The sequence below is a fragment of the Lipotes vexillifer genome, unplaced genomic scaffold (genome assembly GCF_000442215.2).
Source record: "Lipotes vexillifer unplaced genomic scaffold, Lipotes_vexillifer_v1.1 scaffold454, whole genome shotgun sequence".
NCBI lineage: Eukaryota > Metazoa > Chordata > Mammalia > Artiodactyla > Lipotidae > Lipotes > Lipotes vexillifer.
The window spans coordinates 2,039,727-2,062,536 of NW_006779481.1; the positions used below are offsets into that span (position 1 = coordinate 2,039,727).

Below are 22,810 nucleotides of genomic sequence, written 5' to 3' on the forward strand. Positions count from 1 at the left end.
AAAGCTCTAAGCAGAAAGTCAGCCAGGAGCAATGCAAGGGCAGAAAATTGGACACACATGGACTGATTCCCACGTGGACAGTTTACTTTGATTTTGTTCTATTTCCTTAATATCAAGAAACAATAAAAATATAAGTAGAATGATACTGGTTTTTAAAAAAATACAGGAACAGAAAAGACCATTTCAGGGTAGGGAAATATTTGTAAGGTAAAAAATTAATTGCTACAATGTTTATAAAGTATCCAATTTAAATCTTATGACAGTCAGTCATGTAGGAGATGAATTCTGAAGGATTAAGATATACAGAAACACAATGGGGTAATTTTTACTTGAGTTGTCTTAAAAACATTCAAATGAAAGGTATATTAAATTTTTGCACTTCAGATGCAAACAAATCTCTTCTGAAACAGAAGAGATTATTATTACTTTGCATCTATAAAGATCTTATTTGTAATTGTCTACCATGTCATCTTCTGTTAGAAAGTAAACATGGTCTGATTTCAAGACTATAGGAAGATAATATATACATTGTTTTTCAAATCTGCTAGTTTTTGTCAGGGAAGCAGAGGGAGTATATTAGGAGGGAGTAAGGAGAAACTACAGTGTAAAGGGCTCAAATTTGTTTTTTGATTTTTATTTGTCATCATTGAATTGCTTACCACAAGAGCTCTATGTTCTGCAATTGCTTTTAATTCTGCTTTGTTTTTTTCATACTTTTCTCTTTCTCTTTTTTCCCATTCAGCCTCAGCTTCTGCAATATCTCTAGCAATAATCAAATCTTTATTGTCAAATTTCTCTTTCATTAGTTTACTCAGGAAGTTATTTATTCTTTCTCTCCGTTCCTCCATTAGCCTATAACAAAATAACCATCACTTGTCAAGTCTTCATGAATGGATTTTTTATGGAGCCAATATACTTTATTCAGAGAGTCATATTTTATAGTCTTTTACAAGACTGAAAGGGAGCCCCATCGCTCCTTTCATATATTAAGTGGAAATTATTTTTAATACTTTATTTTATACTTTATTTTTAGAATAAAGTCTATTCCAAAAATCCAAAGGGAATAATGCATATAGTATGATCTTGTGTATGTGTGTGTATAGGAAATAAAGTGTATAATTCTCCACATGAAAAATATTTTTAAATACTTTATTAGACTATCCTACTTGCTCTAATATTGAACACATAGATTATAAAAATAAGTCAAAGGCCTTTCTTTAAATTTAATGTCAAAAACAGAAAAAGCTACCAAAACCCTGAATAAATTCATCCTTACTATGCCCTGTCTGCAATTTATTCATAGCACTTTATTGACTTCATCTGTTTATATGAAGATAAATAACTCTCCTTTTACACTGTGAGATTTCCAAGGTCAGAGACAGGGTAAGTCCCCTCTCTAGTTCAGGGCCAAGCATGGTGGCTGGCACATCATCAACAATAACTACATATTTGTTAAAGGAATGGGGGCATTTTCATTAAGGAAATTGGGCAAAATATACTTTTAAATTTAGTTGTGACATATTCACTGATTATTGAGTGAATTTGCAAAGCGACATGGGAGAAACAATGAGAAAGGACACAGCACATGCCCCAGGGGAATGACAATCTAAAGTGGAGAAAAGACATGTAAATAACTCATGCAGGCAAAGTGATAAATGCCATGAGAAAGCTAGAAAATGATGTGGGCAAATGAGAAGAAAGGAAGGCTTCATGGAAAAGGTGACATTCATCTAGGCTTTCAAAAACAATATTTTAAACACTTCGATTACCTACTATGTGCCAGGGACTATTCCAGGTACTGGGACATAATAGTAAACAAAAACATTAAAAATCTCTACTTTCATGGATCTTTCACAATAGTTGGGGTAGAGAGACAGCAAACAAAATAAATAATTAAAATAGTGCTGTATCATTCAACAAAGAAAAAGAAAGCAGTTAAAGTGATAAGCAATGTGGGGTGTGGGCTTGTAATTTTACTATATTAGTTTTGTTTGTTTGTTTTGCAGTATGCGGGCCTCTCACTGTTGTGGCCTCTCCCATTGCGGAGCACAGGCTCCGCACGCGCAGGCTCAGCAGCCATGGTTCACGGGCCCAGCTGCTCCGCGGCATGTGGGATCTTCCCAGACCGGGACACGAACCCGTGTCCCCTGCATCGGCAGGCGGACTCTCAACCACTGCGCCACCAAGGAAGCCCTGAGCTTGTAATTTTAAATAACATAGGGATGGCCTGAATGAGAAGGCAATATTTGAGTAATGGTCTGAAAGAGTTAAAGGAGGTGAGCATTCCCCAAAGAGGGTACAGGAGAAGTCCAGTGTGAGTGACAAAGAGGGAAAGAAGGAGAGAACAGTAAGAGATGAGGTTTCAGAGAGGAGGCTGGGGTCGGCTGGGAATTAGGATGGATGTAGAGCCTTATGGGCCATAGTCAAGACTCTAAGTGTGATGTAAAGCCATCAGACGGTTTTGCACAAGTGAAAAGCATGGTCTAGACAGAAACACGATGTACTGTAAGTCTCTTACCTCACCTCACCTCAAACTGCTCACTAAGGTAAGCAATGACCTCTAAATCTGATGGGTGCTTCATTTTTAAAATCTCATTTAATCCCTGTAGTGATCTAACACCGATGACTGCTCTCTTCTTACTGAGTCTCCACCCCCCCTCCCTTGCTGTTTCTCTGCTTTTCCTCCATTCTCTGGGAACTATTCCTTGGTCTTCATATTACCTTCATTCTCCATTTAACTATGGATTTCCCTAGGGACTATGTCACCTTCATTTCTTACCTACTCCCCCAGGTGAGCTCACCTGTATCCACAGTTCCAATTCCCACTTGTACATCAATGGCTCACAAAGCCATCTCCAAGCTCATACCCCTCTCCTAAAGCAGAGATTTTCAGTATTTCCAACCACCTACCACACAGATGTCATCAATATTCCAAGGGAACCCCAACTCACGTGCTCCAAGCTGAAATCACCATGTCACTAAACGCCCTGACATAAATAATGAGACCTTTTTCCTAAAGACTACTCTCATATCACAACTTCTGATTTAAAATAAAATAATTTCAGACAGTACTTTATTAATCACAAAAAATATTTTAGAAGCTGACCTGTGTGCTTCAGCTTCTTTTTCTTTCCCCATTTGTGTAAGACGCTTTTTTGCTTTCATAAATTTTCTAATCTTTTCATCTTCTTCCTCTTGCTGCTGCTGTTCTACAGCTTTGATGGTATTTTTATCATTCAGATGTTCCTTGGAGGAAAAAACTGTATATTATCCTATCACAAAGAAAAGTGTCTTTCAACATACAGATATCTAATACGATATTAAATGTCAAATGGTCACAGCTTCTAATACAATTATTTCTCTCTTGGAGAAATATCCCAAGGAGATAATCAGAGCTGGACATTACGTTTTATGTACCTACCACGCACTTCACCTCAAAGTTATTTATAATAGTGAAAATTGGAAACAACCTCTAAGTAGTCAATAATGGAGAAACGGTTAAATAAATTACACTCTCAAAGACATGGGAAGATACAAATAACATAATCAGTAAGTAGGAGAAAAAAGCAGAATATAAAACACTACCATGGAGTATTTTAGTTTTGCAAATATATATAAATACAAGTTTATAATGAATGTATAACTGGAAGAAATGTATCAAATGGTAACAGTAGTTATCTCTAGGGTATGAGATTATAGGTGACTTTCACATCTTAATTTTCTGTATTTCTTTTCAAATATCTCATTTCTTTACAAATATGAATTTAAAATAATTCTATAATCAGATAAAATACAGTAAATATGTATACATTCAATGTTTGAATAGTTAATATAGTCATATGTTACACAAATTTACAATATTTTAAAAACACAGTGTAAAGCGTCCTTCCTACCACATCCACCATCTGCCTATTCCTAATTCCACCCACCAGACTCAATTACTGTGAAACTACTTTCTTGTCCAGACTTTCTTTTTGTGCATATACAAAAAATTATACAGATGTATATTCTTTTTTTTTTTTTGCGGTACGCGGGCCTCTCACTGTTGTGGCCTCTCCCGTTGCGGAGCACAGGCTCCGGACGCGCAGGCTCAGTGGCCACGGCTCACAGGCCCAGCCGCTCAGCGGCATGTGGGATCTTCCCGGACCGGGGCACGAACCCGTGTTCCCTGCATCAGCAGGCGGACTCTCAACCACTGCGCCACCAGGGAAGCCCCAGATGTATATTCTAATTAAAAAATGTTTAATAGGTCAGTTTTTTTAACAAAGAATAAAAATCTGTTCATATCAGCATATTTTTTTAAATTAGAGCATCACTTCAGAAGTCCAATATAAATCAGAGGGGTTCTACAATTCTACAACCTGACCTGCATTAGCCATCATAAAAATAGGTGTCTTTGAACACAACAGCCTGGATACATAGATGTATCAGTGCTTTTTGTTACTATAAGTAGAAATCAATTCAAGGTAAAAGTTATTAGGTATACTATTTCACTATATTTATAACTCAGGGTCTACTATGTACCTACTACTCTTAAGTACTCTTATTTTATGGGATATTACTTTTCAAAGCTGTAATCTGGTTACGAGATATATTAGTTGACATGAAAAGGTAATGAAAATATCAAACTGTTAAAAGTTATTGTTTTGAATTATTTCTTAAAAACTTTAATTTACTGTTTTTTTCTAAGTTTATTGTAAATGTTCATACAGATTTTTTATAGTAAGAAAAGCCCACGGGCTTCCCTGGTGGCGCAGTGGTTGAGAGTCCGCCTGCCGATGCAGGGGACACGGGTTCGTGTCCCGGTCTGGGAAGATCCCACATGCCGCAGAGCGGCTGGGCCCGTGAGCCATGGCCACTGAGCCTGTGCGTCCGGAGCCTGTGCTCCGCAACGGGAGAGGCCACAACAGTGAGAGGCCCGCGTACCGCAAAAAAAAAAGAAACGAAAGAAAAGCCCAGAGTTAACACAAAGTTAATCCTGATTTTTAAAAATTGAAAGCCTCAGCTCAAGGTCACTTGGCTAGTAAATAGCAGTGTTAGCATACAAAACAAGGTTTGTCCTATTCCAAAGTGACTTGGAAAGATAAAAATATTATATCCATGAACCAAGAATAAGATTTTATGCAAAAAGAATAATAATATTACAAGTAAAACTCTTAGAAATTAAAATTTTGATAGTTAAAATTAAAAATTCAATAGAAGATTTAGAAGACAAAGTTGAGAATAACTCTCAAAGTCAAACAAAAACCAGAAATGGCAGGAACAATTAATTGCCTACCCAAGAGTCTTTCTTCTCTTCTGCATTAGTAGCAGGACCCAGATTTTGTTCAGAGTGGCAATATGCTCACCTAGAAGACTATATTTCCAAGCTTTCTTTTCAGCTAGGTGTCACTAAATTACAACCAATGAGATTTAATGGAAATTGTTAAGTGGGAGTTCTGAAAAAGTTCCTTAAAAGGAGGACAGATAGTTAGGAAATCCTTTTTTGTCCTTCATCCTTTCTCCTTCTTGCTGCCTGGAATGTGGCCAGGAGCTCCAGCAGCTATTCAAGGCCATGAGGCAATCCTGAGGACAGAAGCCACCTATGTTCCAAGAATAGCAAAGCAAAAAAAGAGAAGCTGTCTCATTCCCCCTTGATTCTGGAGGTACCATATCAGCCTTGGCATGACCACCTCTGCACTTCAGATAAAGGTACTGTTGCAATTTATTTTGTAATTTTTTACATTCTTTATTTTGGGTTTTCTGTTATAAACTTTTGAGTCTTACCCTAACTAATAATATGAGAAAATATTTTTTTTAATTAGAGCATCACTTCAGAGAATCCAATACAAATCAGAGGGGTTCTAGATGGAAGAAACAAAATAGAAATGGACAAAATTATACAAGAAATAAAATAAGAAAACTTGATGCATTTATGGGTTGAGGCATCAACTGAGTGCTCAGCAAAATGAAAAAGACCTAAACAAGGTATGTCCCTGTTAAATCTTACAGTTGCAGAGATAAAGACCCTCAGAGCTTTCAGAGAAAGAGAGACAAGGGAAGTAAAAACAAAACACACCAGATCACATACATAGAATGAAGACCATAAATGGCATAATACTTTTCCATAGCAATACTGAAAGCTAGAATATTATGAAAACATAAATACAAAACTCTGAATTCTGAACCCAGAACTCTACATCCAAACTATAAAGCAAGCATTACTTTATTTTTTTTTAATAAATTTATTTAGTTAGTTATTTTTGGCTGCATTGGGTCTTTGTTGCTGCATGCAGGCTTTCCTCTAGTTGCAGCGAGCAGGGGCTACTCTTTGTTGTGGTGCATGGGCTTCTCATTGCGGTGGCTTCTCTTGTTGCAGAGCACAGGCTCTAGTGTACTAGAGCCACTGAAGTGTGGGCTTCAGTAGTTGTGGCTCTTGGGTTCAGTAGTTGTGGCTTCCGGGCTCAGTAGTTGTGGCTCATGGGCTCTAGAGCGCAGGCTCAGTAGTTGCGGCATGCAGGCTTAGTTGCTCCACGGCATGTGGGATCTTCCCAGACCAGGGCTCGAACCCGTGTCCCCTGCATTGGCAGGTGGATTCTTAACCACTGTGCCACCAGGGAAGCCCAAAGCAAGCATTACTTTAGATGATAACCTTTCCAGATAAGAATTCAAAATTTTTACCTCCTCTATACCCTTTCTTCAGAAGCTACTCAAAGATGTATTTCAGGGGACTTCCCTGGTCGTGCAGGGGATAAGAATCCATGCTCTCAATGCAGGGGGCCCAGGTTTGATCCCTGGTCAGGAAACTAGATCCCACATGCATGCCACAACTAACAGTTTGCCTGCCACAACTAAGGAGCCCACTGGCCATAACTAAGACCCGGTGCAACCAAATAAATAAATTAATCTTTTAAAAATATTTTTAAAAACCCAAAAAACATAAAAATAGAACTACCACCTGAACCAACAATCCCACTACTGGGCATATACCCAGAGAAAACCACAATTCAAAAAAACACATGCACCCCAATGTTCACAGGAGCACTATTTACAATAGCCAGGACACGGAAGCAACCTAAATGTCCATCAACAGAGGAATGGATAAAGAAGATGTGGTACATATCTGGGAAGATCCCACATGCCGCAGAGCGGCTGGGCCCGTGAGCCATGGCCACTGAGCCTGTGCGTCCGGAGCCTGTGCTCCGCAACGGGAGAGGCCACAACAGTGAGAGGCCCGCGTACCGCAAAAAAAAAAGAAACGAAAGAAAAGCCCAGAGTTAACACAAAGTTAATCCTGATTTTTAAAAATTGAAAGCCTCAGCTCAAGGTCACTTGGCTAGTAAATAGCAGTGTTAGCATACAAAACAAGGTTTGTCCTATTCCAAAGTGACTTGGAAAGATAAAAATATTATATCCATGAACCAAGAATAAGATTTTATGCAAAAAGAATAATAATATTACAAGTAAAACTCTTAGAAATTAAAATTTTGATAGTTAAAATTAAAAATTCAATAGAAGATTTAGAAGACAAAGTTGAGAATAACTCTCAAAGTCAAACAAAAACCAGAAATGGCAGGAACAATTAATTGCCTACCCAAGAGTCTTTCTTCTCTTCTGCATTAGTAGCAGGACCCAGATTTTGTTCAGAGTGGCAATATGCTCACCTAGAAGACTATATTTCCAAGCTTTCTTTTCAGCTAGGTGTCACTAAATTACAACCAATGAGATTTAATGGAAATTGTTAAGTGGGAGTTCTGAAAAAGTTCCTTAAAAGGAGGACAGATAGTTAGGAAATCCTTTTTTGTCCTTCATCCTTTCTCCTTCTTGCTGCCTGGAATGTGGCCAGGAGCTCCAGCAGCTATTCAAGGCCATGAGGCAATCCTGAGGACAGAAGCCACCTATGTTCCAAGAATAGCAAAGCAAAAAAAGAGAAGCTGTCTCATTCCCCCTTGATTCTGGAGGTACCATATCAGCCTTGGCATGACCACCTCTGCACTTCAGATAAAGGTACTGTTGCAATTTATTTTGTAATTTTTTACATTCTTTATTTTGGGTTTTCTGTTATAAACTTTTGAGTCTTACCCTAACTAATAATATGAGAAAATATTTTTTTTAATTAGAGCATCACTTCAGAGAATCCAATACAAATCAGAGGGGTTCTAGATGGAAGAAACAAAATAGAAATGGACAAAATTATACAAGAAATAAAATAAGAAAACTTGATGCATTTATGGGTTGAGGCATCAACTGAGTGCTCAGCAAAATGAAAAAGACCTAAACAAGGTATGTCCCTGTTAAATCTTACAGTTGCAGAGATAAAGACCCTCAGAGCTTTCAGAGAAAGAGAGACAAGGGAAGTAAAAACAAAACACACCAGATCACATACATAGAATGAAGACCATAAATGGCATAATACTTTTCCATAGCAATACTGAAAGCTAGAATATTATGAAAACATAAATACAAAACTCTGAATTCTGAACCCAGAACTCTACATCCAAACTATAAAGCAAGCATTACTTTATTTTTTTTTAATAAATTTATTTAGTTAGTTATTTTTGGCTGCATTGGGTCTTTGTTGCTGCATGCAGGCTTTCCTCTAGTTGCAGCGAGCAGGGGCTACTCTTTGTTGTGGTGCATGGGCTTCTCATTGCGGTGGCTTCTCTTGTTGCAGAGCACAGGCTCTAGTGTACTAGAGCCACTGAAGTGTGGGCTTCAGTAGTTGTGGCTCTTGGGTTCAGTAGTTGTGGCTTCCGGGCTCAGTAGTTGTGGCTCATGGGCTCTAGAGCGCAGGCTCAGTAGTTGCGGCATGCAGGCTTAGTTGCTCCACGGCATGTGGGATCTTCCCAGACCAGGGCTCGAACCCGTGTCCCCTGCATTGGCAGGTGGATTCTTAACCACTGTGCCACCAGGGAAGCCCAAAGCAAGCATTACTTTAGATGATAACCTTTCCAGATAAGAATTCAAAATTTTTACCTCCTCTATACCCTTTCTTCAGAAGCTACTCAAAGATGTATTTCAGGGGACTTCCCTGGTCGTGCAGGGGATAAGAATCCATGCTCTCAATGCAGGGGGCCCAGGTTTGATCCCTGGTCAGGAAACTAGATCCCACATGCATGCCACAACTAACAGTTTGCCTGCCACAACTAAGAAGCCCGCCTGCCACAACTAAGGAGCCCGCCTGCCACAACAAAGGAGCCCACGTGCTGCAGCTAAGGAGCCCTGGAGCCGCAACTAAGGAGCCCACCTGCCTCAACTAAGACCTGGTGCAACCAAATAAATAAATATTTTAAAAAAAAAGATGTATTTCAGAAAGATGAAGGAATAAATCAAGAAAGAGGAAGGCATAAGATTCAGGAAATAGGAGCTGAGACCCAGGAAAGTGGCACAGGGAAGCTCCAGAATGACAGCTGAGCAGCAGGCCTAGAGAGCAAACAGTCCAGAAGGAAGAGGACGGAGGACTCTGGATGGGGGAGCTCCAAGAAAACCATAGATAATTTAATATTACTTAGGTGAACATTTGAAAACTAATATCATTAACCATTTGGCAGAACGTACTGAACATATGGAAAAAATTGAGGTATAGAGCTTTAAAGCAAATGCAAACAATGAGAATTATTTTAACCACAGAAAAACATTTATGGAAGCAAAAAATTACAATCATAGTATATTTCTTAGCTCTTCAGAGAACAATATTTATAAAATCATAATAATGATTAAACTAAAATTATGCCATGATGATTTGGGGGGAAGAGGTGGATGGGAAGGGGACAGTATTGGAAAAGAGCTAAATCCTCAACTAACAGGGCAGAGAGACAGAAAATGTTTAAAATTGATAAATCAAGATACATATCTTTAAAACTGAACATATTTTTTTTAATATATAGATTATTTATTTTTAAATTTATTTACTTATTTATTTATTTATTTTTGGCTGCACTGGGTCTTCGTTGCTGCGCGCAGGCCTTCTCTAGTTGCAGTGAGCGGGGGCTATTCTTCATTGTGGTGCATGGGCTTCTCATTGCAGTGGCTTCTCTTGTTTGGGAGCATGGGCTCTAGGTGCACAGCTTCAGTAGTTGTGGCACACGGACTCAGTAGGTGTGGCTCGTGGGCTCTAGAGCGCAGGCTCAGCAGTTGTGGCACACGGGCTTAGTTGCTCCGCGGCATGTGGGATCTTCCCAGACCAGGGCTCAAACCCGTGTCCCCTGCATTGGCAGGCGGATTCTTAACCACTGCGCCACCAGGGAAGTCCCTAAAATACATAGATTATTTAGAATATAATTTTCCAAGAAGCAGAAGGAGTGAAGCAATGACTGCTACTCTTTTTTTAAGCATTTTGGTGATGTTTGATGTTTTAAATCTGTGTATATGTTACTTAAGAATAAAAAATAACTTTAAAGAAATGAATATAAAAAATTACAAAATAAATTGCAACTACCATAAAATAATTATTACCATTTATTCAGCATATATTAATAGTGCAGGAGATACCAAACACGTATCACCCCATTCATTGCTCATTACAACTCTCATTTTTAGGATAACAAAATTCATTTTTAAAAAGTCTCATTCTCTTAATTCTTGTTCATGAATGAGAGCACATCCAAATGAAATAACAGCAAATATAGCTCCCCCCAAAGTACACTTAAAAACCCAACTTAATAGCAAACTTGTTTTCTATACCACTATTATTTATAAAAAACATATTAAAAATTTGGCATTGGACTCTGTACATTTTTTAAAGAGATACATTTTTGAAGTATTTTCAACTTACAAAAAATAGTCTCCTGCTTTCATTGCTCTCTTCTTTTTTCTTTCCTCTTTTTTTTTTCATTTCTATTTCATATAATGAATTCTGTCGCTTTATTTCCTCAGCATCCTTTTCTTCCTCTTTTCTCCTTCTCTCTTCTTCCTCTTCATGTTCCTTTATTCTGAAGAAAAAAAACATAATTATAACTGAGAGCGGCTCAGAAAAATAGAATATATTTTAAAGAAATGAATTAGAGTCTTACCTGGGATGATTTGAAGCTATAAAGGAGAAGTTGTGGATTTCTTTTGGGACAAGAACAGATAGGTAAAGAGCAGCGATTAAAACCAAATCCAGGGACTTCCCTGGTGGTCCAATGGGTAAGATTCTGTGCTCCCAGAGCAGGAGGCCTGGGTTCTGGGAACTAGAGCCCACATGCGTGCCGCAACTAAGAGGTCCTCATGCTGCAACTAAAGAGCCCACATGCCACAACTAAGACCTGGCACAGCCAAAATAAATAAATAGATAAATAATTTTTTTAAAAGAAAGGACATAGGAACCAATTGCAATGTATGAACCTTAGTTGGAATCTGATTCAAACAAATAAATTGTAGAAAAAAAATTTAAAAAATACAAAAACAAATCCAATCTTGGTTAACCCAGGATTGCCAATATCTTCCTTTCTTCAAAATTTGTTTCATTCCTCACCAAAATTAAGTCCTACAGTAGATTCAAATGTTCCTTTCCTTTAGAAAGAACCAGTTAACTGAATGACAGACACTATGCTGAAATGGTGACATTATTTTACAGAAAATCCCTAATCCCTACTGCTTTTCAATTTCAGCACTAGAAGATGCTATCTAAGCTATGGATCTGGCCTCTCAGGAGTTGGGGTTTGATGGAAGAAGGGCAACAACTTCCTTACCCAGCTGGCCACTTTGGTTGTTATCCTTTCTCTAGCCAACATTGACTAACTACTGATGCCTTCTGAGTGGTTAGCCATTAAATGCTGGTTGTCTCACAGGGCTTATGCGTGAGTTCTTCAGAGATCCCTGAGCAGTGTCCTCACTGCAGAGCTCTGATCTGCATTTAGCTCCAGCTCTACCTCTACAACCCACACCCCCCCACCCCACCACCATCACAACCAGGAGCATCCACCATCAGTAGTTTATTGCAGACTCTCCGCGACCACATCTGGCAGTCAATCCTCAGCATGCTGGCAAAACAGCTCAAGCCGCCCGCCCCGGTATCTTTGTCTATGTGCCCACGCATCCCGGTCAGCCAATCAACACGTGTGCAGGCTGCTCCACTGGTGCTCTCTATCAGTTGTCTCCAGTTCTTTTTCTTCCTGAACAGGTGGGTACAGAGTGGGTAAACAACCCACTTAAATAGACAAAAAGACTGAGGAGTAAACCTTTCTTTCATATGCACCCAATCATAACATTTTTTTCTTGGTTTCAGGGAGGGGGAAAATTCCCTTCCCTGTGCCACGGAGGACTTTACAGTTAAGTGAGCCAGTAAGTTCACTTTGGTATTATTAAGCCAATTCAGAACAGGTGAGTAAGCAGCCATTTAGAGTCACAGTCACTCTCTTTAGGAGGAGCTAAGAAAAAAGTCACTGTTGGCCACAGCTAAATCAACTTTATGATTGCCCTAAAAATACTAGGTTTTCAAATTTTTATTTATTTGTTTAGTTTGTTAGAACTATTTAATAGTATACCAATTTCTTAGACACAAATTCATGTCAATAATCAAGATTTAAAGGACATTATAAAAAGAGATGTATCTAATTTTGAGAAAGTTGTTGAAGTTTTGAAATTGCTACTTTAAGGGAAAACAAGATAAAAAACATTTGCAATTTTAACATTCCTTAGCAAATCTGGAAATCACTAACATTATACCTATACACGTATTGGACAATTCATTGTTTCAGCCAAAAAAAATTTACCTATTCTGAGAGTGAATAAGAAAAAAATGTCTTTAGTGTCAGTGAAGAGATAAAATTGACAAGGATTTATATAACTATTAAATAAAGACTGTCAATAAAGACTTCTACCTTAGTTTGGGTAGACTACTCAACTATCTGCCATAGGTTTAGCTTAATGCAAAGTCAACATTTTGAAGGAAATCCGAGATCCTCTAGTTCAGGGAAGAAATACATAACATTTATATCTTTTTTTTTTTTTTTTTTGGCGGTACGCGGTCTTCTCACTGTTGTGGCCTCTCCCGCTGCGGAGCACAGGCTCCGGACGCGCAGGCTCAGCGGCCATGGCTCACGGGCCCAGCCGCTCCGCGGCATGTGGGATCCTCCCAGACCGGGGCACAAACCTGCATCCCGTGCATTGGCAGGCAGACTCCCAACCACTGCACCACCAGGGAAGCCCAACATTTATCTTTACTTCCAACACCCATGACCATAGCAGACACCAATAATCAATGCAAAACAAAAATCAATGCAAAAATCTTGGTCCTGCTCAGCCCAATGAACTGGCAGCGTCTGCCAAACCATCAGAGCAGAATTTGTCATGAAACCTCTTTGCTACCCCTGATTTACATTCTGAAGCTCCCAAATCTGTGTTGATCTAGCCCAGATCTGACTTGACTTTATATAGATGTTACATAGAACTATAAAAGTGGAAGGGACCCCTACCCAAAATGTGGTTCAGATGACCCTCCACACACCAAGAGAATTTGAGAGAAAGTATTATCACATAAGGGACACCCAACAGAGCTGTGTAGGCATAAGTAGGTCTGGATTGACTTGGGCAAAGCAGAGGAAGTGAGTTTGGGTCTTTATTGTGACTGAGGGGTGAAACTGGGGAAAAGCTCCTGTGCACAGGAGATTTAAATTTCCTACTGGCAACGAAGGAAGAGGCAAGCCCAGGGGCCTTCTTATAAGGCCAAAGAGGAAGGGAGGGTGGGGCCTAACAAGAAGTCAGCAGCCCAACATCAAAAATGAGGTCTCGGGCTTCCCTGGTGGCGCAGTGGTTGAGAGTCCGCCTGCCGATGCAGGGGACACGGGTTCGTGCCTCGGTCCAGGAAGATCCCACATGCAATGGAGCGGCTGGGCCCGTGTGCCATGGCCGCTGAGCCTGCGCGTCCGGAGCCTGTGCTCCGCAACGGGAGAGGCCACAACAGTGAAAGGCCCACGTACCACAAAAAAACAAAAACAAAAACAAAGAAACTAAAAAAAAAAAAAGTGAGGTCTCTGGGGCCTCCCTGGTGGCTCAGTGGTTGAGAGACTGCCTGCCGATGCAGGGGACATGGGTTCGTGCCCTGGTCCAGGAAGATCCCACATGCCACGGAACGGCTGGGCCCGTGAGCCATGGCCGCTGAGCCTGCGCATCCGGAGCCTGTGCTCCGCAACAGGAGAGGCCACAACAGTGAGAGGCCGCCCCCCCAAAAAAAAATGAGGTCTCTGGGGCTTCCCTGGTGGCAAAGTGGTTGCGAATCTGCCTGCCAACGCAGGGGACAGGAGTTCGAGCCCTGGTCTGGGAAGATCCCACATGCCACGGAGCAACTAAGCCCGTGTGCCACAACTACTGAGCCTGCACTCTAGAGCCTGTGAGCCATAACTACTGAGCCTGCACACCTAGAGCCCGTGCTCCGCAGCAAGAGAAGCCACTGCAATGAGAAGCCCGTGCACTGCAACAAAGAGTAGCCCCCACTCATCGCAACTAGAGAAAGCCCACATGCAGCAACGAAGACCCAACGCAGCCAAAAATATAAATAATTTTATTAAAAAAAAAAATGAGGTCTCTATTACAATAGACATGCTTGATTCTTGAAGAGACAACCCAAGAGGCATCACCACCTGACTATTTTATTATATAGGTACATTCACTATGTCTAAAAGCAAATTCATTCTCCTCTTCTAAACTGACCCTTTTGGTCTCTTGCCCTTTTCATGGTGAACAGTACCAACTTCTTTTCTGTTGCCTATTCTAGAGACTTAAGAATCACACTTAACTCTTCTGTAATCTTGAGACCTCTCATTCATTTATTTAACAACTATTTATTGAATTCCTACTACAACCATGAAACAGACAAACGTGGTTCCTGGCCTCAAGAAGCTTACATTCCAGTGGGAAGACAGGCAAAAACAAGCAAACAAAAAGCAAGTAAATAGAAAAATAATGTAATTACAAATCCAGGTAAGTCTTGTAAAGAAAATAACAGAACAAGGGACTTCCCTGGTGGTCCAGTGGTAAAGAATCTTCCGCCTTCCAATACAGGGGATGTGGGTTTGATCCCTGGTAGGGGAACTAAGGTCCCACATGCCATGGGGCAACTAAGCCCACGCGCCACAACTACTGAGCTCATGCGCCTCAACAAGAGAGCCCGCATGGCGCAAACTACAAAGCCCACCTGCTCTGGAACCCATGCGCCACAACTAGAGAGAAAACCTGCACGCCTCAACTAGGGAGAAACCCCCGTGCTGCAACGAACAGCCCATGCGCCACAACAAAACATCCCATGAGCCACAACTAAGACCTGATGCAGCCAAAAAAATAAAATAAATTTTAAATATATATATATATATATATATATATATAAAAGAAAATAACAGGACGAGAAAAAGAATAACAATTGAGTTATTTATTTTACATAACAGAGAGAGCTGTTTGGACAGAGCTGTTCCCTAAGACAAAGAAGACCTCTTTTAGCTGGTGAGAAGTCCACAGATGAAGAATGGGAAGGTAAAATTCCAGACAGAAGTAAAAGCATGTGAAAAGGCCATGTGGCAAGCAATGATCTGACAGGAGCCTGAGGCCTGAAAGATCAGGGTAATGGAGAAAGAGTGGAAAAGAGTGGGAAAGGAGTTTGGGAAGTAGATGAGGCCCTTTGACACAAGGCCTTGCCAGAGATAGTCGAGTTTCCATTTTATCTTAAATGAATGGAAAGTCACTGAAATGTTTTAGGTAGGAGAATAATAAGATCAATTTTCATTTTAATAAAATCTCTCTGGATGATGAAAGGAGAAGGGATTAGGAAGAGAGAATAGGAGGCCAGTTAAGAGGTTGAGGCAATAATCCATGGGATATGAGGGTGGCTTGGACTAAGATGACAGCAATAAATTCAAGATTTGTTTTGGAGAAAAAAATCAACATGAATTGCTGATAGATTTGACTTGGGAAATAAAGGAAAATAAAGATGGATTCCTAGGTTTCTGGTTTGAACAACTGACTGGTAGGGATGCCACTAGGAAGTCCACTGTGGGTGTGGAGAATCAATAATTCTGTGTTAGACATTTTAAATCTGAGGTACGTAAGAGATATCCAAATGGAGATGTCTTAAAGGTGGTGAGATACGTGAAACTGGGACTTAAGGGAGAGTCTGGACTAGAGTGACAAATTGGGAAGTTACAAGATTTAGGATGGCTTTTAATCAGTAGGAATAAATAAGATCACTTAAGCCCTCTTCCCTTATCCAGGAGAAAGTGATGCAAGCTGTCCTATGATGGTTTTTCCTTTTCTTGGGAAGCTGATGAGATTAACAGTAACTGAGTTGTTAAGCAAGGTCTATGGGCCTCTTCCTAGAGAAAGGCTTACCTATCAATAGAAGGAAACAGAATTATTCCTTGTCTATACTCTTAAGTGTCTTTTCCATAATTATGTTTAAGTCTATTGGTCAAAATCCCTCTTTGGGGGGATTTTGGTGTCACTAGAGTCCCTTATTTGCCCTATCCTCATCATGCCCACTGTGAGTCACAGGCAGACTCTTATACTGCTCAAAGACCACCAATCTCCAGGCCTGCAGCCTAGAGATTATTTAAGAAGCGTGTGAAAAATCTCACTTTCAGGTACAGGGCCTGCAGCTGTACAGGATGTTTTAGTCATCTATTGCTGAATAACTAATTACCCCTAAATTTAGTGGCTTAAAACAATAAACATTTATTATCTCGTACCATTTCTGAGATTCAGGAAGCTGAGAGTGGCCTAGCTGTGTTGTCTTCAAGAGATTACAGTCACGATGTTGGAGCTGTAATCATCTGAAGGCTTGACAGAGTCTGGAGAACCAATTTTCACATATCCATTGGCAGGAGGCCTCAGCTCCTTGACACCTGGACCTCTCCACAGAGCTTCTTGAGTATCTTATAACATGGCTCTTAGCTTCCCCAGAATGAGCAATCCAAGAGAGATGCCAAGGAGAAAGCCACAATGCCTTTTATATCCTAATCTCAGGATGTCACACACCATTACTTCTACCTCATTTTATTCTTTGGAAATGAGTTACTATGTATGGCCCACACTCAAGAGGGAAAGGAATTAGGCTCTACCCTCTGAAGGGAGGAATATCAAATCTGTGTGGATATATTTTAAATCACCACCAGATGACACCTGGGTAGCATTTGGTAATACAATTAGTAGAGCATGCAAAAGAGTCTTGCCTCTTGGAACCTGCAATTCCCATTTCTTAGGGATTAAAAGAATTAAAATTTGGTCTCTGCTCAAAGAGGAGAGTCATCCCAAATTTGGGGAGCCCTTAAGACACATGACCTACAAGGCACATCATGATCTGGCCCTTGCCTGTCTCTCCGATCTCATCTTTAACATTGCCCTCTTAGTCCTCTATATTACAGCCATCTTGCAGTTATTCAAATCCACCATATTCTGTCTCACCTGTGGGCCTTCACCCATGTTATTTCCTCTGCTTAAAATACTTTTACACCCCTAACTCTTTGCATGGCTTATTCCTACTCATTCTTCAGAATTAAGTACGGGAGCTGATCTCTTCTGAAAAGCCTTCTCTAGACTGAATCAGTTGTCCATTTTATATTCTTCCATACACTCTGTATATATATTTCCCAAAATATTTACTATCATAGTCTAATTATTTGTTCCATATCTATACCCTCCTCCCCAGATTGTAAACTTCTTAAGGAAAAAGGACTATTGTATTCATCTTTGTATTCTCAGTGACTAGAATAGTGGATAGCAAACATTGTTCAATAAATGTAACAATGAATGACGATTGAATGAATAAATAAATAGCCTCTCTTGAAATTTTGCTCCGGAATAAACTCTTATTATTCAAGAAAAGGGGAAAAAAATCCTCTTCTTCTCCTCCATTTTCTACCATATAGTTCTCTGTTTCCACTCAGGTTAATACCAGTGTTATGATTCCAATTTTACTTTTGTCTTAAAGAGGCTTTTTATTGGCTCATCACCATTCCTAACAATATTTTAAAGTAACATGCATTCTGAGTCGTATATAACTGAAACATGCATCAACATTCAACAGAATACAACATGGTGATAATTTTGTAATTGAGTTTTTTGTTTGTTTGGTTTGTTTTTTTACTTTTTGGCCACAACAAGTGGCATTCAGGATCTTAGTTCCCTGACCAGGGGTCAAACCTGTGACCCCTACAGTGGAAGCTCAGAGTCTTAACCGTTGGACCATCAGGGAAGTCCCTGAATGTTTCTTTTTTCTGTTTTTCTTTTTTAGATTTTAATGGCAGCTTTATTGAGATATAATTGTCACACCATAAAATGCACCCCTTGAAGTGTACAATTCAGTTGTTTTTAGAACATTTATAGATATTTTCAACCATCACCACTATCTAAATTTGAGAATCTTTTCATCATCCCAAAAAGAGACCCTGTATTACTCACCATTGTGCCCTCTTCCAGCTGCTAACAACCACTACTCTACTTTCTATGAATGTTTCTTAATAAATTTAAGATGTAGGACTTCTGGAACCAAACTGGCAAACCAAGCTCACATGTCACATATCATTCCCCTCCTAATTCCCCACAGTACAACCAATGGAATGGGGAAAATTCTATACCACTACTAGAAACTAAAGCAAGGTCTTACCCACATACCTGAATTTTCAAGGTATTTTAGGGAAAAATAGGGCAGTTGAGAATGCAATGAGAATAAGTAACACTTGGCCACCATTCGCAAAGACAGAGCCCACTGTGAAGAGTAAGTAAAGGAATTTATGCTGACCTCAGAGCCTAATGGAAAATCTCCTAGACTACACTGAAGATAATCCAAAGAAACAACTAAAACAAATCCTAAACCTGCCTGAACCTCCACCCTATTGCCAAAGACCACATGAAAGGGGATCCTGGGGCCCAAACACAGCCCGCATACAAAGGCTATAAGTGGGAGGATGTCCTGTAGGTTTTAGCACTGGCCAGGTAGCTTGCTGACTATCAGGCTGGTACCTGTAATTACACCTGAGCTGCAACAGCCAATATAAGAAGAGAGATTTTTCAAGGGTGAATCACTGGTCAAATATTTGCCTCCCTCTGCCAACAGCTCTATCCCTAACTTGCACTAACCCTTGGGTCGCTACACCACCAAAGAAAAAACTTACAATAAATCCAACATTTCCCTTCTCTTTTTACTAAGGGTTAAAAGAAATGAAGAACACGCAATTTGGCAACACATGTATCCTGAGAATTCATGTCTATCTCACTTAGACATTTGTTATTTTGACAAATAAATATATATACAAAAACCAAAACCTTTTTTTCATAGTAATGAAAAAAGACAGATTTGAGCACATAAAAATAAATATTTTCTAAATACTGAAAACCATTCAGAAAAGGTGACACAAATATGCGATATGTCATATGTAAAAAACACTTATTAATCACTTTTTAATTAATCAATGATAAACATACATTTCAGTATGAAACAACTTACACAGAAGAACAAAGGAGTAACCAATTCATGATAACAAAACCCAAAACAAATGAACATTTACACATGAGAAAATGCACTGCCTTACTAGAAACTAAGAGAAATGTAAATTAAAGATACCAGTTTTTGCACATTAAATCACAAAAAAAATACTATCCAGAATTGGTTATAATATAAAGAAAAGTGTATCAGACATCATTAATGAACGCATACTTAAAACCTTCTCAAAGGGCAATTTGGCAGTATCTCTCCAAATGTAAATCCAAGTCCATTTCAAGAAATCTATCCTACATAAATACATCTTTGCACAAAAGACATATGCTCAAGGATGTTCACTGCAGCATTGTTAGAAATGGGGCGGGGGAGTGGAATCCAAATTTCCCTCAGTAATAATGTAGTTAAATAAATCATGGTACATGTTTAGTATACAATATGATTATTTTAAAAGATGTGACAGATCCATATTTTCTGACATAAAAAATGTTCAAGGTATACTGTTGAATGAAAAAATAAAGTCACAGAACAATATATAACATCCATGTTAAAAAATACATACACACTTAAATATGTCCTGAATATAAGAAGTATCAGTAACTGCAATAAAACATCCTAAGTGATAGCTATAAAACTTTTAGGGACTTCCCTGGTGGCGCAGTGGTTAAGAATCCGCCTGCCAATGCAGGGGACACAGGTTCGAGCCCTAATCCGGGAAGATCCCACATGCCACGGACCAACTAAGCCCGTGTGCCACAACTACTGAAGTCCATGCGCCTAGGGCCCGTGCTCTGCAACAAGAGAAGCCGTTGCAATGAGAAGCCCGCGCACCGCAGCGAAGAGTAGTCCCCACGTGCCGCAACTAGAGAAAGCCCGTGTGCTACAAAGACCCAACGCGGCCAAAAAAAACAGAAAAACTTTTAATAATAGCTATTTTTGAAGAGTTAAATGGGACTTAAAGAGACAAACATTGAATAGAGTGGAAATAAAGAAGAGCTTCTAAATTTTACTCCAAATTTTGCTGTATTGCTTGAATTTTAAACAATAAGCGTATATTCATTTATTATTTGTAACATTTTTAAAAAATTTTGAAGAGGAGATGAACGTACACTCAAATGTTAACAGTGCCTAATCTGGATCGCAGCGTTTCTGGTGATTTTTCATTTATATTTTATTTTGTTTAATTATATTTTTAATTCTATAATGATCATGAACTGATGATGTAATGTTTAATTATGAAAATATTTTTTTCTTTAACAATGGTAAAACTGTCCACCAGAGTATAATTTAATTTTTGGATACATTTATATAATGTATATACATTTAAACTACAGTATGAAGAAACTGGTCTCACAGTGGAGAAACATGGTAGCTGATGGACAAGGAAGAGACTTTTCACTAAATCCCCTCTGTGCCTTTTCCTATTTGCATATGTCAGTTACTCAGAAAAGTAAAATAACACACAAATACACCCCCCCATATATACACTACTAGCTACTTTAAAAAAAAGATCAGGTTTGATTTCGATTTACCAACATGGCAAGAATTCATTTCATACTGGTAAGTGAAAAAAAATATTTGAAAAAATAATACTGTGGATCCAATTTTATTTTATAAAATGTGAGTACACATGCTCAGAAAAAAAAGTCTGTATCAGTGGATCAATGACTGCCACGGGCTGAGGGCAGGGGATAGAATTTCATGCAAAGGGGTATGAGAGAACTTTCTGGGGCAATCAAGTGTTTTGTATCTTGATTTGGGGGTGGTTATACAGCAATATGCTTTTTATTTTTATTTTTTAATATCTTTATTGGAGTATAATTGCTTTACAATGTTGTGTTAGTTTCTGTTGCAACAAAGTGAATCAGCTATAGCCATATGCTCTTTAAAAGGTGAATTTTCTTAAATGTAAATTATACCTCAATGAACGTGACCCTCTCCACCACTAACACCAAAAAGAAGTCTGTATGGCTACATACCAAAACAATAACAAATTATTGTGTTGGATTAGGTTATTGTTCAAAATGACTCTCTCACTCCCACTTCCATGGGAGTCCACTCCTCTGTCCCACTGATGTCAGCATGGTTACGTGACTTGCTTTAGACTCACGGTGGGCCAACTGTATTTCCTTGCCCTTTGACTTTGAGTTTTGCCATGTGCTTGCAAGCTTGGGCTCAATCTCTTGCATCTGTCAATATCATGAGAAAACTTTTCCCCAGGTGCTTGCTGTCCCTTCATCCTGGACCTCAGAATGAGGCCCCCATAGAGCAGGATCAGAGCCTTTCTCACAGTAACAAGCAAACACAGCCAGTCCTACAGTTTGAAGACAAGCTACCCAGCCAAGCCCAAACAACCCACAGATACATGAGAAATAAATGTTCACTGCTGAATGCCACTAGATTGTGTGGTTGTTTGTCATGCAACATTATTATAACAATGGTAACCAATATATTATCTCTGGGTAAGGTGGTAATAGTGATTTTAACCTCTTTCTTTTTATTTTTTCTACTTACTAGGTATATTAGCATATATTACTTTTATAATCAGAAAAAAAAAAGCTATGTCCATTATGAGAAACAGAGGAAAGTACAAAAAAGGTAATTTATGTATACATACTGTTTTAAATGATCTTTGCCAAGAGCCACTCTATCTCTGCGTTGTTTTTCTGCTTTTTCTTGTTCTTCTTTAAAAGCTTTTTCAACGTTGAGTTTCACTTGTTCCTCCCATTTTTTATCTGACTTTATTTTACTCTTTTGGAATTCAATCTGTGCATCACGTTCTTTCAAAACTCTACTAAGAAGAAGTCCTGACTACAAAAAAAATTGCAATATTTTAAGAAAATAAAGTCTAATTATGTATAGATATGTTAAATATATATATATATATAAATACAAGAAAACCCAAGTAGTACATGAAAGTTTTTCACTCTTTCTGTCTGGTAAAATTGATATTGCTTTGCATATTCAATGGCCTTTTTCCTTTCTCCTTGTTTGTGTATTGCTTCTTCCACATCAAGAATTTGTCTTTCTGCCTCTATTTCTTTATCACGTTTCTTTTTGGCTTCAAGTTTCTGTTCTTTCATCCCCTATAAAATGACAAAAGCAGTAGTCTGTTTTCTTTTTTCAACTTAACTTTACAAAATTAAACATATGATAATTTGAGCTTTCCTTATGAATCTTTATTGTATTTGCATATATCACTAACAAATATGAGGTTACACTTATGAGCTAATCCTTAATTGAATTTTTTAGGTAGTTAACACATTTACATAGTTCAAAATTCATAATATTAAAAAAGTATATGGGGACTTCCCTGGTGGTCCAGTGGTTAAGACTCCATGCTTCCAATGCAGGGGGCACGGGTTCGATCCCTGGTCAGGGAACTAGGATCCCACATGCCGCATGGTATAGCCAAAAAATCCAAAAAAA

The 22,810-nt window shown here is 38.9% G+C and overlaps 1 protein-coding gene across 1 annotated transcript in view; it reads right to left on the bottom strand.

Moving 5' to 3' along the window:
- The window catches only part of CFAP210 (cilia and flagella associated protein 210), a 38,566-nt gene that overhangs the window by 6,393 nt on the left and 9,363 nt on the right, over positions 1-22,810 (bottom strand). Inside the window, exons 3-7 of the mRNA XM_007452623.1 lie at positions 22,294-22,467; positions 21,999-22,192; positions 10,754-10,910; positions 3,107-3,246; positions 660-852 (exon numbers count right to left, since the gene is read on the bottom strand). Coding sequence (XP_007452685.1) covers positions 660-852; positions 3,107-3,246; positions 10,754-10,910; positions 21,999-22,192; positions 22,294-22,467 — 858 coding nt within the window. The remainder of the gene's footprint in view (positions 1-659; positions 853-3,106; positions 3,247-10,753; positions 10,911-21,998; positions 22,193-22,293; positions 22,468-22,810) is intronic.